Source organism: Hippoglossus stenolepis, chromosome 6 (genome assembly GCF_022539355.2).
Source record: "Hippoglossus stenolepis isolate QCI-W04-F060 chromosome 6, HSTE1.2, whole genome shotgun sequence".
NCBI lineage: Eukaryota > Metazoa > Chordata > Actinopteri > Pleuronectiformes > Pleuronectidae > Hippoglossus > Hippoglossus stenolepis.
In genome coordinates, this window is record NC_061488.1 from 16,758,086 (window position 1) to 16,773,270 (window position 15,185).

A 15,185-nucleotide genomic window follows, 5' to 3' on the forward strand; every position below is an offset into this window, starting at 1 on the left:
GACTTTCCACAGTCGCACAATGGTCCTGAGTGTTTACCTTCCAAATCTAACCTTTGTGCGCTAAGCTCTATCTCACCAACAGTTCTCAGTTCCACCACAGGCCGCACCCTGTTTAGTCCCATCTGGATGTAGGGTTGGGTAACCGTGTTAGCTTTAGCGCGGTGTGATAAGTGTCAAGCCAATCTGATCTCTCCTTTTTCTCTCAGACAATGGCATCCCATGCATTCCTTTCGCATCAGGTTTATTTTTTGCTTTTACTAATGAACTGTATAATTTTCTCACATTAAGCTCCACACCGAGGTGGAGATAGCGATAAGGAATCAAACAGTGATTATACTCGTAATCACCTTCTAGACCAGCTATGAGACAAAGAAAGAGAGAGAGGGGGAGAACGTTTTCTATCAGCACTCCCCTTCATGTTTGCCTTGGCCAAAGCACCTCAAGTCTTCCGCTTATTAAAACCATCACAAATATATTCTATCTGATGGACGCCCAGCTTCCTGGTATTTAGCAGGGCAAATTTCTACCCTGCTTCCTTCTCCTCCGGCCTTAGTCTTCCCACCGCCTACTTAAGCTCTTTGAGCAACCTCATTGTTGAGGCATGTTTTTAAGAAGTCATAGTGCTGCTCTTGTTTTGGGTCAGCTGTCAAGGCCCCTATCTCTGGGAAGTCCCAAAATAGCCCTATTTTACACCCTTTTAAAGGACAAGCCAGAGAAAGGACTTGGAATTACAACCAGGCACCATCTGACTTGATGCTAACAAGCAGACTGAATCAGACGTCTATCCTTAGTCAAACAATCTCTAACAGATTCTGGCAGGAAAGTGTAAAAGGTTCATTATCAGGAAGTTGAAATGATAGCAAGAGACCTCAGAGAAAAACACTGGAGACTTGATATCTCCATTTCTTTTTCTTCCTTTTTTGGGCAGCTGTGTCCTTTCATTGATTGTGAAGTGTTTCGATCAGCTTTGTTAGTGTCTTGGAGTCAAAGGAGTCACATCCATTTGTTGAGATCATGTTTGACATAATGGTTTGCTCCTATTTTTAAGGCTCCGACAATGAGAAACAGAGCTTCCCCTCTCATTTTTATCCTTTTTTCTTCTTTTTCACTGTCTTGACACAAATACACTTTCTTTGCAGTGTATTATTCAACATGACCCACAGAGAAAGACCGCTTTCTCTCTCATCCATGTGTCAAAAAGATCAATAACCCATCCAGGGCATTACCACCACAATGAAATCCTGTCAACGTGCCAAAAAGCTGCGAAAGTTCCCAATAAATGCGTAGCAAAACTTTCAATTTGTGGTTTTCTTGGTGTGGCTCTTGCAGCCGATGGGTTGTCAGTCAGGGCTCCGGTTCAAAAAGGCCTGAGGTTTGTTTGCTGATGGTTCTTTTTGGAAACTTGTGGCTTTGTGACATCCGCAGCCATCCATTGGGCCGTGTTGCTATATTGCCTCATATTATCCAGAGTTGAGGAGAATTGTTTTTGGCAACAGTATGCTAACATTTTCCTACGGTACAAACCTCCAAGTGGGGCCCTCTTCTTCTGCTTGCGCCTGAGGATGATGATGAGCAAGCTTTGTAAGGTCCTTCTCTAGTTGCTATGGCTACTTACTCAGCCTTCTCATTGGTAAGCTGTATGAGTAGAGGATTACTGTATGGGTCATTCTATCATGGTTTGACTTAAGCTGTACATGTAAAGCTACCACATGTTCTTCGTGGTCACATACAGGTCCCCCTTGTCTTTTTTCGACATTAAATAAGTTCTGGAAATAAACTGAGTGGGATTTTGCTCTGTCATGTGTTTAAGGTTGTGACAGGTCTTGTAAAAACAATGAGGCAGTCCACACTGAGTGCCTCTCCCCATGTCGTGTTTTCTTTTGTCCGCTTGGTCATCATGGCATGTCAATACGAATGGTGCTAAAGTGGGGCTGAAAAACTCCTGACTCTGTCCAATAACAAAAGCTGCGCTATGAGACACTAATAATGGTGGGGTTTTCCCTCCGGCCTAGTGTGAAAGCACACACCACAGACATGGCAAGATATACATACACACACATACTCTCACATACACAAACACACACTTTTACACATGCCCCTAATGAGGGTCTGGACAGCTCTTGGTGGAAGGATTCTGCAGGTGGCTGCTCTTTCATCAAGCCACAACTGGATTTGTTTATGTTTGAGGTCATATGGGCCAGAGAGAGAATTCTGTGTGCCCAGACACACTCTAACACGCACTTTCTAATTCTAATTACCCTCGCTTCAGTGTTTTCTCTTTTCCATAAGACATATTGACATGTCAGCATTCAGCAGGCAAGATACAGAACAAATGGACAATTTTACCTCTCTCTGTGTAGTGGAAAATCTATCCCTCTCAAAATAGGCCAGTCTCTATGTGGACCTGTCTCACCGACGCAGAGAAAAGTCACTTTGAGATGATGGTGACACGTGCAATAAATCATAGCACTGCCAGTCAGCGGCCAATCACATTTTCCTTCTCTAATTAATAGCTTATTTATTTGGTTGGCGGGGTCCTACTGCAAGGCTAAGCTTTTCTGTTTGTGTGTGTGTGTATGTGTGTGTGTATGTGTGTGTATACAGTATGCCAGTGTTGAAAGAGCTTCTCCACCTGTCTTTGTGTTAGTTATTGTCATCATTGCTCATGCCCCTGTGTCTCACCCAATGGAAACCCTGGTCAACCACCAATCTTTAAATTCTACTTTTAACAAAAAAAAGTTTATTGGACCACGTTTAAACAATTTAGAATTCAAAGCCAAGATGTTTTACAATTAGCATTTTTCCCGACAGTCAGCTCAGTGTTTCTAGACCCAGAGCTGATGTTTGGACGATAAAAAGCCCACACAGTCTCGACCCCCCACCTGAGGCTGAAAGACATTAAGGAATCAGTAAAACCACTCATGTCTGCTTGCATGTCTTCTACAGTTTTAGGTTACTCTTGCACAATTTGATACATACACATATTTACACTTGGCATGTAGCTGAACAGAGCAGGGGGAAAGTCCAGAAATTGTCTTATACTTGTTGAACGCCTGGTAGCATTTTAGACGACCCAGCCAAGCTGTTGGTTTTGTAAACTGTTGCAGCTGGTCTTGTGCATTACAAGAAAGGGGAAGTGTGCTCTCTCTCTCTCTCTCTCTCTCTCTCTCTCTCTCTCTCTCTCTCTCTCTCGCTCTCTCTCTTTTCAGCTCTTTCTACTTTGTCGCCACGTATAAAGTTCACAAGCACATTTTACCTATAGTCTAGACACAGTAACTTAATTTATCTCTCCTTCTGTTAAATAGTTATTGTGAAATTCCTTCTGTTGCATCAGAGATTTAAACTGTGTATCCCACTGAATAAATAACCCAATAAAGAAAGAGAAAATAGTTTGTTTAATCTGCTTCTCTTGTCTGTTGCAGAAAGCTTCTGTGGCTGTTTTTGGCCACAGGAAAGACCAGAGTTCTTATCCATTGATAAATTAAACTATATGGAGAAACTGAACAGTAATTTTATAGGATTTAAACAATCACCCTATTCTCACTAGAACACACTCTATTGACAACCATTTTCATCTGTAAATTGTCCGAAGTTTTTATTTCCTGTTTATGGACATTTAATGCTATGATGTAGTCAGTTATATGTTTGAATGATGTGGTCGCTGAACATATAAACACACAAATATATAACTTGAATCCAATTAACAATCCGTTTCAATAGGTCACATATCAATGGTGTCATATCCCCTTTGTGCATAACGCTGTTGTTGTAGCCGTCAAAATTTACTTTTTTTCTACCTTCAGGCAACATTTTTACGTATCATTTTGTCCACCTCTTTTTGGAGAGGAGGGTGGATTTCTTCTGCTCCTGCTGAACACCTCCTGAAATGTAACACTGAGCTAAACCTAACCAGAAGAAGCAATGACAGAACTCTCATCATCCCACGTTACTTCGCAGCCAAAATTCCATCTATTTTATCTTAATTAAGAGACCCCCCCTAGAGGCAGAAAAGTATATTGTGCATTTAAGTTGTAAGAATGCCAAAGGTATCATAATAAAGGGAGAACCAACACGTGTATTGTCATGGTCTGTATTTATATAGCACTTTTCTGTTTTTTACGTATGAAAGAACCAAACTGGTCTCACACTTCCGTCAGGCCATTAATTTAACTCCCAAGTCAACTGAGTCGGGTTATTTGGGTCCAAATGAAATCATAGTTTGTTCCAAGGACAAGAGTTAACAGAGGTGTGAGGAGGCGGATGTGAGCTCATACATCCAGAAACTCATGCCCACAATTCATATTCACTTCCTGTGAATCGAAGCCTTGTATAGAAAGGTGCATGAAAAGAAGTCGCTGTATGCCAGCTTTCAAAGAATAGCAGCCACAGATTCCACAGCAGATAAATGTCTCTTTCCCAATCACAGTGGGCCACATTGGTTTAGGAAATACAAACTTTATTACGCCAGCTCTAATATAAAGGCCAGTCTTGTCGCAACAGCCAAACAACACGCCTTCTGTGAAAGGGCAGATGGGGAGGATAGGGAGCAGGAAAAGGGAGGCTCAGATATGCCGTGTGTCAGTGCTCAAGGTTTTATTGGCCTAATTTGCCTCAAACTTAGCAAAGTACCGGGCTGATCCCCCCCCCACACTACACCTAAAACTGCTCTGAAAACAGTCTGCATCTCTTCTTTGATCCTCGGCTGCCATCAATGGGCTTCAGAGAGGGAGAGAAAGAGACAGACGGACAGAGTGAGACTCTGGGTTGCCATTATATGTGAACTGCTCCCTCATTGCAGCCCCATCTCTCCATCATTCCCCCACTTCCCTCATTTCCTCTGGTAGACACTGGGAGCATTCTACCACCCATCTGCCCCCAGTAAATATTGCTTGAAGGCTTAATTACACAGACACTCACAGACACACACACAGAAACAGTCTCAGCGAAAATTTCCTGCAACGCTGAAGCGGAGAATTAATGTCAAATCTGTGGGGCATTCATTCATCAGAGAGGGTGTGTGTAGTGTTGTGTTTGCGTCCGTGTGTGTGTTTTTGTGACCTCTCAGACCATTATTATATCCCTCTGGCTACGTTTGTTGCCCAGAGGCTCTGTGTGATGAACTGTGAAACACCCTGTGCTCATGTCATCAAGCGATGGTCACAAGCCGTGGCCGAAGCTCCATGAAGCACAGGAATCAACACTTTCTCTTAATGATTCAACAGATTTTGTTCTCAATTGTGGTTCTCGCTGGATTATTCTTGAACAGTAATGTGGGGTTTGATACCATAAATCTTTAACAAATGCTATGTTTTTGTGTGTTTTCCTCAGATGATGAATGACCATGAAGAAACCTCTTCTGACAGCTGCATGAAAAAGGTAAGACAGTTACATCTGTGTGTACCAATCTCTCTCTCTCTCTGTGTCTCTTTCTTCTGTGTGACATCTACGCTGGGAATTTGGAATTTGTAGCAAGCACAAATTTCTAGATACATTTTTTGTGTCTGAATTTGTGGAACAAACAGTTTCTCCTCAAACCTTCTGGCTCTGCCTATGCACATGCTGTACACTGTCAATGTCTTTACACATGCAGTTGCAGAGGAGTTCTTCCATTCTGGTGAATAAAATGCATTCAAATGTCTGAGGCTCATCTGACACCCACACTTTTATTTACTGCTACATTAATACACAAGAATATTAATTTGTATACAGTTTGCTGAGCTCCCTGTAAAAGCTTCATTGGAAGAGCTGAATTTTAGTTTCTACACTGGTTAAAAAATAAAAAGTCTTTCTTCAACTTCTACGTTTGCTCTTCAAGAAACACTAACAGACAATGATCTACAATCCAGGAAACCCTCTCTTCACGCTGACACTCACACACACACACTGTGACCGATGCGTACCATTGACCAGTCACTGACCACTTTATGAGGTGATAAATTTACTGAGGAGGCTGGGCAGTTAGTTTTTACGGCCAGTGTCGCCCGGGTCAAGACAGGAAGGCAAGAGAGTTCATGTCCATCTAATCGTCCGTGAAAGAACAATGGCTGCTGCAGAGGGGACTCTGTCTGTAGAACGACCGGAGCCATGTAGGCGTAGCTCCAGCTCAAGTCAATCATGGTAGTTGAAAACGAATCCTACGGCTGTAACTGTGACAGTGGTAAATGAAGTGAAGTAAATACATTTTAAGCTTTAAGAAGCAATCCATGAAATACTCAAACATACTACTACTTTCAAATACCTACACCTAAAGGCCTATTAATGGATTTTGTCTTAGATATACACAATATAATACAATATAAATTAATGTTAGTAGATGAAATACAGCTGAAAGCATTTGTTACCTCATCTGAGTGGGATTGTATGGAAACTGCCTTGAACGTTTGAATGAATATGGATTTAGTTATCAGAAGATATTAGAGCTGAGATTTGGACTCTGTCTCTCAAGTTCCTGTTTGACTTCTGCCTTATCTCACATGACAGGATGGTCAAAACATCAGGAGCAGAACTAATGGTGGACTGCATTACCATGAGAAACACAGCTCCCTTTAATAAAAGCAGTGTGTGAGAGGTTTGAACATGTTTACATCGCCTCATGAACAACCTCAACAAGACGTAATTCACTTAAAATCCCCTTTGGCGTAATTGACAATTATGACCAATTTGGTCCTTAGAAAAACAGAATCACGTAAATGTCCTCATTTGCATATCAGGTCAAGGGTCTCGTAGCTGTACCCTCTATAAACACGCAGGCATGCAAATCACAGACTGCTTGGTTGATTTGAAATCCTACATTAGTCAATGAGCTTATTTTAAGAGCTGACCGCAGGTGGTTGGGGCTGGTCCCTGTTCCCCACATGTTCATACAATGTGGAAAAACCTAGATGGTTTTATAAACTACCTAACCACCTTCCACATGAGTGGCCCGTGCACTCCACTCAGCACGCACAGGCTTCTCTATGTCCACAAGTGCATATGCGCACATAACAGTACTGTATATGCACAGATAGGAGCGTGAAGTTGTCATAGAGAGAACTAAGACATAAAGTACACTTACCTACAGAACCTAAAATCAAAACATACACACACACACAGACACACACATACACACACACACACACACACACACACTCTGGCCACATCTCATTATGCAGAGTGTGAGTTGCGGTGGGCCCTCATCGGGCGGTGGCAGACCACATGCCTGTTATGAATATGAATGAAATTATGCATGAGCCATTCCTTATGACATGACTCATTCATCCACATCGTGCAGTCACACACAAACACAGGGCACAGGCGCACACACACTCACACAAACATAGACATGCACGTCTTCCACCGCCGCCACTGTGTCATTACCACCGCTATGCTTGATTAAGGTAGAAGGTTAATTGAGTTGTAGCTCGTGAATAAACTAGTTCACCGCTGAAAGCTGTGTGTGTGTGTGTTTGCTTGACTGTGTGTCTTGTTAGATCTCATTTGTTGCTGCACTTTACATTACAGTTAAACTCAACCGATTTGTGTTTGTATATGTTACATATATTTTATATAGAGAGAGATTTTACATGCGACCACAGGGCATTGAGCCATTTTGAAAAGAGACTCTAAATCAAACTCAACAAAATATATTTTTATATAAAATAGATAAAAAACAATTTCAGTAATGTGGAACAACAGAGATGAACACAATTAAAATAATACTCTTTGTGTAATGGATAACCACAAATCTTGATGGAAGAATGCAATATGGGTCAGAAAATAAAATACAATAAACAGAAAATAGCAACATGAAAAAAATAAGGCATGATTAGGGGACTGATATTTATTTGTATGAAATTTGGTTCAGATCCAAATAAAAAATCTTGATCTAGTGACTTTAAATGTGTTTTCATAAGTTCCATCCCAGTATTGTAGTTATTAAAGTAATGCGTTTAACCTTGCTGCTTATTGACACATTTAAATGGTTCACCACAAATACAGCCCAGAGAGAGGCAACTAGAGGAATCAGGGTTAAGACGAGGGATAAAACAGAGGCAAAGATGTTATTTAAGCTTCTCCGGCCCTCTTACTGACAGCTGCCCTGTGTGTGTGTGTGTGTGTGTGTGTGTGTGTGTGTGTGTGTGTGTGTGTGTGTGTGTGTGTGTGTGTGTGTGTGTGTGTGTGTGTGTGTGTGTGTGTGTGTGTGTGTGTGTGTGTGTGTGTGTGTGTGTGCGTGTGCGTGCGTGCGTGTGTCCCAAGATTCATATGCTGCCCTTGCTGAGACTCAGATCAAGCCACGTTGGCTTATACACACGCTCACATAAATACACATGCATCTTCACACACAGACAGAAAATAAAAGGATTTGTTATCTGAATCCTTTCTTCACTGACTTCATCCGTCCTCCTCCACTCGTCTCTCTCTCTCTCTCTTTCTCTCTCTCTCTGCAGACAGGATGGTGTTGTTGGAGCTATAGATTTCTATCAGAGGCTATTGGTGATAGGATCAGGGATTGTTGGGTTTGTTCTGGTCCGGCCATACAAAACAGGACTACCTGTCTGTTTAGCTGTCTAGGCCCTGCTTACGTATATTCTCATTCACACTCAACACATGTGCTTAAGTCTCTGTGTGTGTTTTCATAGGGTATGGGAGGACTTGTGTTTCTTTTTGGATTTAAACGTGATAGCCAGATAGGGCGCAGGGGCAAAGAAGACAGCCTATGCTCTGTGTGTGTGTGGGTGGGTGTATTTACGTGTGTGGGTCTGTGTGTGTGTTAATCCTCATCTTCAGAAGAGGGCTGCTGTCCATCCTGACGTGTGTAAACACTCCAGCAGATCAGATGGCAGATAATGGCTTCCAGATAGACACCCTCCATTCAACCAGCAGAGAAAATCAATGAGCACTGATTGCTTTTTTCCCAAGACGATCATCTCCCCCGAAGGCTACTATCTATCTCTCTCCCTCTCTGTCTCTTTTTCTCTCCCCAATCCCCGTTCATATGCTTCTCAGTACCACCGAGATGGAATCAGTTCATGTTGCTTTTCACAGGGGATTAACTGTGAAAAGATACAGCGGAATATCTCTTCAAGATGATCAAGTCTTCTGTTCGCCTCACTGTCACTCTTCCTCTCTTATTTGTCTCGGTGAAGGTGAACATGCTTCTTAACGTGTTTCTCTTTCGGACTGATACTTTTTCTGATAGTGACGCATTTCCTTTCTTTTGCGTTTGTTCTGTTATTCAAACTCCAGCACTTGTTATTGTTCTGGCTGCGTCATGATGCATAAGTATACATCTGTGAACTCTGACCTATAAGTAGATTTTTCCCACTCTATGTTGAAAGACTAAGGAGCCAACTGGGGGTCAGCTGCCATGGTGATTTCTATGGGTGTGTGTGTGCGTGCACGCAATTGTGTGTGTGAATATGTTCCTTTTCCCGTATCAAGCTGGGGAATTGAGTCTCTAAATACGCTAGCTAAATGACCCTTAATGTATGAGGGCTATTATGTGGACAGAGGGAGGCTCATGGGTCACAGAAGTGATCCAGAGCTTCGGGCCATAGTTTACCCCCTGCCAATGGCATCGCACTCCCCCATCCCTCCCTCTGCTTAAATAGCCTCATGATTGATTGATAATTATGATAATTTGTTTGAAATGATTATCTGGATATTATAATCATTTGCCACCCCGGTGCGCCACGGGGGCAAGTCATTTTTCATAATGCTGAACGTCACAAATACCCCCTGGTTATAGGGGGTGGCTCTGTGCATGTGTGCGTATTTATCTGTGTGTATGGGGGTGTGAAGGCCCAGGGCTCTGCAATGGGTTCCCCAGGGCCACGACTTGACTGTTTAGTGATGAGCCCAAAGAGCAGGAAATGGCCTGAACACATGTGTACACACACACACACACACACACACACACACACACACACACACACACACTCTCATAAACATACAGCATATTGTAGGCTAAAGTCTGTTTCATTAGACTTTTATACAATAAAATAATGAATCATCAATGAAAATAGATGCGTATGGATGGATGTATAGATAGATGTATGAACAGATTGATGTATAGATACATGTATAGATGTATAGATAGATGTATAGATGTATAGATAGATAGATAGATAGATATCTTAATGATAATATGGGTCTCCTTCTTATGGCCACGGTTATGTTTTAATGGGACCTGAGTGACATGTTTTCATATAAGTCCGAAACCTGCTCCCCACCCAGCATCACCACCGTCACCACCTTCATCCCCATCCCCCTTCAAAATATACACCACCAAGTCCTGCACTGTGTCAGGTTCAATGAGGGGGGGAAAAAGTGATGACCAAAGTGGTTTGAAACTGGAAGCAGTCAGCAGAGATCCTCCAGCCCATGTTTTTCTGGGAGGTAGCAGAGACTCGGGGAGTGGTCCCTTTGCAGACAGACAAATATGCAGAGATTGAGCTCACATGGTCAAAATCATGTATGTTGGGGAATGTTTGGATTCTGAGGCAGGATAATCTTTCATGCATACCTCTTACCACCTGACATCGTCCTGTGTGTAAGGACGGACGTTTACGTTGGAAATGTACTGAAGGAGCGCTCCACCAAATGTCAAGCATATTGAGAAAGTGTCAGGAAAGGTTGTAGCTTGGTTGTTTGCAGAGGATTGTTGGATATCACTGGTGACAAACTTTCTCACAACATCATCAACTTCTCTGCTACTCATCTGTATTTTGAATGCTCTAGATTTGTCCACAGCACTTACTCATAGCTAGAAAATGGAGCTGGAAGCAATAATAATAATGATAATAGTAATTATAACAATAATATTATCTTTACCTATATAGCACCTTTCAAAATACAGTTAGGTGCTTTACAAGTTGAAAATTAAAAATCAAGCAAACAATAGGGAATAATTAAAATCAGTTTAATGGTCACACAGCATTAGAGCACAAATATAAAATGAAGAATGTTACAGATGTGAAAATAGTATAAACAATATAAGAAAACTGACCAGAACTAGTAGAAAGGACACCTAACAAACTGTGTCTCTAAAAGAGGATAAGGAGTTTGCCAGACGGATCTCCTCAGATCTCCACAGAGTGGGAGCTCTGACAGAGTAGACCCTGTCACCTCTGGTACTCAGCCACGACTGTGGAATGGTGAGCAGGGCCTTCACTGAGGACCTCAGGTTACGACCAGACACACTCACGGTGTCAAAAGATATGAAATGTACTGAGGTGCAAGTCCAGAACTGTCAGCAAGAAAACCTTGAAATCAATTCTATTTATTTAAATAATATAAATATCAATCAAATAATTCACATTTTATTATTTATATATTTTCCCACAATTTTAACAATTTTCAGCAAACTTTTTCATCACAATTTTTATCAAAAGATAATTTGTGTCCATAATCACAAATTGCAGATTCACATGCCCATATTATAGTAGCCATAGCTTTGATCTGTGGAAGGTTTCATGGTTCAGACAAAGTCAGGGTTGTTGGGGAGGAGGTGGGGAGTAGGAGGAGAGGTGAAAACAGAATGAAATGCTCTTTCTCTCTCTGCCTGTCTTGTCTGTGGGAACTGTCCTAGCTATGGTTGCTGCAGAATGCTGTCATTATGCCCTGTGAGGAGCATTCACTCAAAGGCCACTGCTGTGTGTCACTATGTGTGTGTGTGTGTGTGTGTGTGTGTGTGTGTCTGTGCTCGCTGAGTTTTTTCACTTTTAACTTGCAGTGGAACTTTTAACTTGTGCGTATGTGTGTGTGTGTGTGTGTCCAGTGTGTTTGTGTGGGCCTTGACTGACGCATCTCTGTTGTTATCGCAGATCAAAACCTGACGTCACATTGGAGTGAAGCGCTGGGAGAGGAATTCAAGTGGGAATGAAAGAAAGAACGAGTAGAACAGATAGAGAGGGACAGAGTGAGGGGGCGAAGGAGAAGCACGAGGTGATCGGAGGCACTCTCACATCAGCTGGCTCGCTGACCCGTCTCTCTCTCTCTCCCTCTCTGTCTCCCTCTCTCTCTTTCTTTTCTTCTGCCCTTCACTCTTTCCTTCCTTCTCTCGTTCCCTCTCTCGCAGTCTTTGTCTCTCCATAATCTCTCTCCCAGTGGCCATTCCCACCACATTCTCTGGGGTCACCCAACAAAAGGAGGAGGGCGATAGTCTGACAGTTGCAGGGTCTGTCATATAAGTCTCCTCACATGGACACACACACACACACACACAGAGACGCACACTCAAGTTAACAAATTTGTATTTAATACTCATGTGCACATTGTGTTGCCTTCTTATCATAATCCTTTTCACTACATTTCTGCAGAAACAAACCCCCCTCTGAAACACCTATGGGTTTAATTTAGTTTTTGAGTGATACAACTTTTATCATTGTCCTTATGATTAATTTGTCATACTGTGGCCCAGAAGAAGTTACTTGCATAGGTGTTGGAGTTGGACCAGGAATCACCAGGGTTTGATTGCATTCAGCCATCAAATCCATAATCCACACAAATAGTACAGCCTAAATATACCACAATCAACAGTGTGTGTAATTCATCAGCCTCTGTTGTAACTTGAACTTGAATGCATACTTGCATAGAGTGCAGAAAACACACTTTTCCTCATACTGCCAAATGACTAAATGAAATGGCTGTCGAGGTGATGGGGGACACTGGAAAAATAAAACATACTAATATCTCCTGAAATCTTAAAAAAATCCGAACAGGGATATTTTTTCTTTTATTCTTATACTTACCCAAACATAATTCAGCAAGTCCTCTAAGCTAAACGCTCATATAGGTGGTTTGTCCCTATGTACTCTAATAAGACCCAGAAGAGGATCTCCTGAAATACTGCCCCTACAACCGACCTTTCATCAAGACATATTTTGCTCCATATAATATGACATCTGATTTACTCCTTTGCCTAGTTAGACTACTGTGGCCACAAGTGAACACCTAATAATAAACAGATAGTGAGTCTCATATAATCTCTTGATTTGTGTTACTTGAATAAAGAAATATGATCATTTGAGAGCAGCAACAGTTCTTTTCAAAACACCAGGCTCTCGACAGCTCATGGCCTCATCAGTCATCGGTAAAATATCCTCACTCTGGGGGATTACTTTCATCTCTCTGTGCTTTTAAGGCCATTTGGCGCTTAAACACTTCAAAATAGACACTAAAACACACACTTGAATACACACATTGGTCTGTCAAGGAAGCAGCGAGTCCATTAATGCAGACAGAGTGAATGCAGAGGGCTGGCTGGTCAAGCACTGGTGATAATAACATGACGACCCGCATTGCGTTGCCACGGAGACCTGAAAGCCGGGGGGCGACGACCCAAAGTTGTGTGGTCCCTCTCGTCAAAAAACTGTTTTTACGTGTCAGACGAGGGAGATAAAGGTTCATCTGTGTGTGAGAACGGCCGGCTGCATTTGAAACTCTGTATCACAAGGGGGAGCATTTCTTTTGTGTTTGAAAAGTGCTCTCTCACGATGTACACGTCTGAGTTATCTTTAAATCTTTACATTTGAACCAACTCAGAATGTCTCAGAAGATATCTTTGCCTTATGAGCTGTCAGGATTCAACAGACAAATCGAAAATAGGAAAGGAAAAACAAGAGAAACAAGATAGGGCAACGTGTTGACACCGCACAGTCTCTGAAGAAAAAAAATGGAGTTAAAGGAAGAGAGTGAGCGTCAGTAAAGATGGAAACCCTTAGAGGGCAAGAGACAGCCGGAGGCAGGGGGATGGGGGGGCATGACACGAAGGAATGCCAGAATGCCCAAGAGGGGCAAGAACTGCCAGTCCAGTCACAGACACAGCCCGTCTGGGGAAGAGAGAGTGGGGGGAGAGGGGCTGGCCCTGCTAACACAAGGTCATGTGAAAAAAGATCCCCCTCTCTTCACTCACCCACCCACCTACCCATCCGTCCATCCGTCCATCTATCTGTGGGTCCGCATAGCGCTCTGCCCCCGTTGAATATTTTAGGTATAGAAAAAACATTTGAAAATGATTCCAGGAAAAACAAAAGAAAAAAGTAGAATAAGGAGGGAACTCAGGGAGAGATAGAAGTAAGGGATGAGGGGATGGCGGGAGACAGAAGGAGTGTGTCTGGGTGTAACAGGTCTTTGGGGAGCTTTTAACCACAGAGTGGTAAGTGAAGTGTGCCGTGTGTTGAGGCTGCTCTGGTTAACTGTCTTCATACTTAGAATCACACACACACACACACACACACAAAGGCACATGTGTACATCCATGCTTTCATGTCTCAGATAGGCCAGAAAATTTACAGTTTTGTTAATCGTCTATATCTGAAAAAGATTTTTAGATCAGGGTGTAGAAGATAAAGAGAATCACAAAAAGAAAAATTTGCAGTCAGTGAAAAAAATACACAATAAAGTGAAGCGAAGAAATGATCATTTCACAAAATAAAAAATAGGTGATTGTAAACAAACTATTCAAAGTTCCATTGGTGAATGAATGAATTACATTCAAGTGTTTACCCAAAATGAGAAGAGTGAGAATTATTCTGCAACTCTGTGGTCTCACGTCTGTTTGTTTGGGTTTTACAAAAATATTTTGTGTGGTATAGTTTCATGGCCGACTTAGTGCATTTCACCTCAGCCCATGACGGCAGACAGATAAAGTTCAATGGTTAAGAAAGTGGAGTAACTGGCATTAAAGAAACATATATTCCCCAGGAGGTCTTAGAGAGAAACCCAGAGGTAAATCAGCATTGATTATTGATTATTTTATCAAGAATGCTCACTGTTAGATGCGCAGGCAAGAAGCGCTTGAGCTGCAACATCTTTAATAGGTAATAACTGATCCTTAATTAAGGAGTAGTTTTACTTTTCAACTGCCACAGTGTGTGTTGGTCAGTTTCCTGTATATATTAATTTTATGATCCCAGCTCAGTCAGAGGAATTTGAAACAGGGTTTAAATTAATTTGACAAAAATGTTTTTTTCCTTTTTGTTGTTTCCACTTTGTGGCTGTTTTTGATGTTTTTTATTGTAGTTTTTGTTTCACCGGATTTTTCTATAAGGGTTTTTTTGTTTTGCTGCAGATGACTGTATCTGTACCTGCTGAAAATAAGGATAATCCATCCTCAAACACGCTCTGACAAGCTGGTTCTCTCTCCTCTCTCTCCCTACTTTGTCCCTTATCCTCATTTCCTTTCCTCTGCCCCTCCTACCGTC

General features: G+C 42.0%; 1 protein-coding gene across 5 annotated transcripts in view; it reads left to right on the forward strand.

The window, feature by feature from the left end:
- The window catches only part of prdm16 (PR domain containing 16), a 180,118-nt gene that overhangs the window by 90,041 nt on the left and 74,892 nt on the right, over window positions 1-15,185 (forward strand). For all 5 annotated transcript variants that reach the window (XM_035159791.2, XM_047340396.1, XM_047340398.1 and 2 more), the window contains exon 3: window positions 5,329-5,376. In XM_035159791.2, coding sequence (XP_035015682.1) covers window positions 5,329-5,376 — 48 coding nt within the window. The remainder of the gene's footprint in view (window positions 1-5,328; window positions 5,377-15,185) is intronic.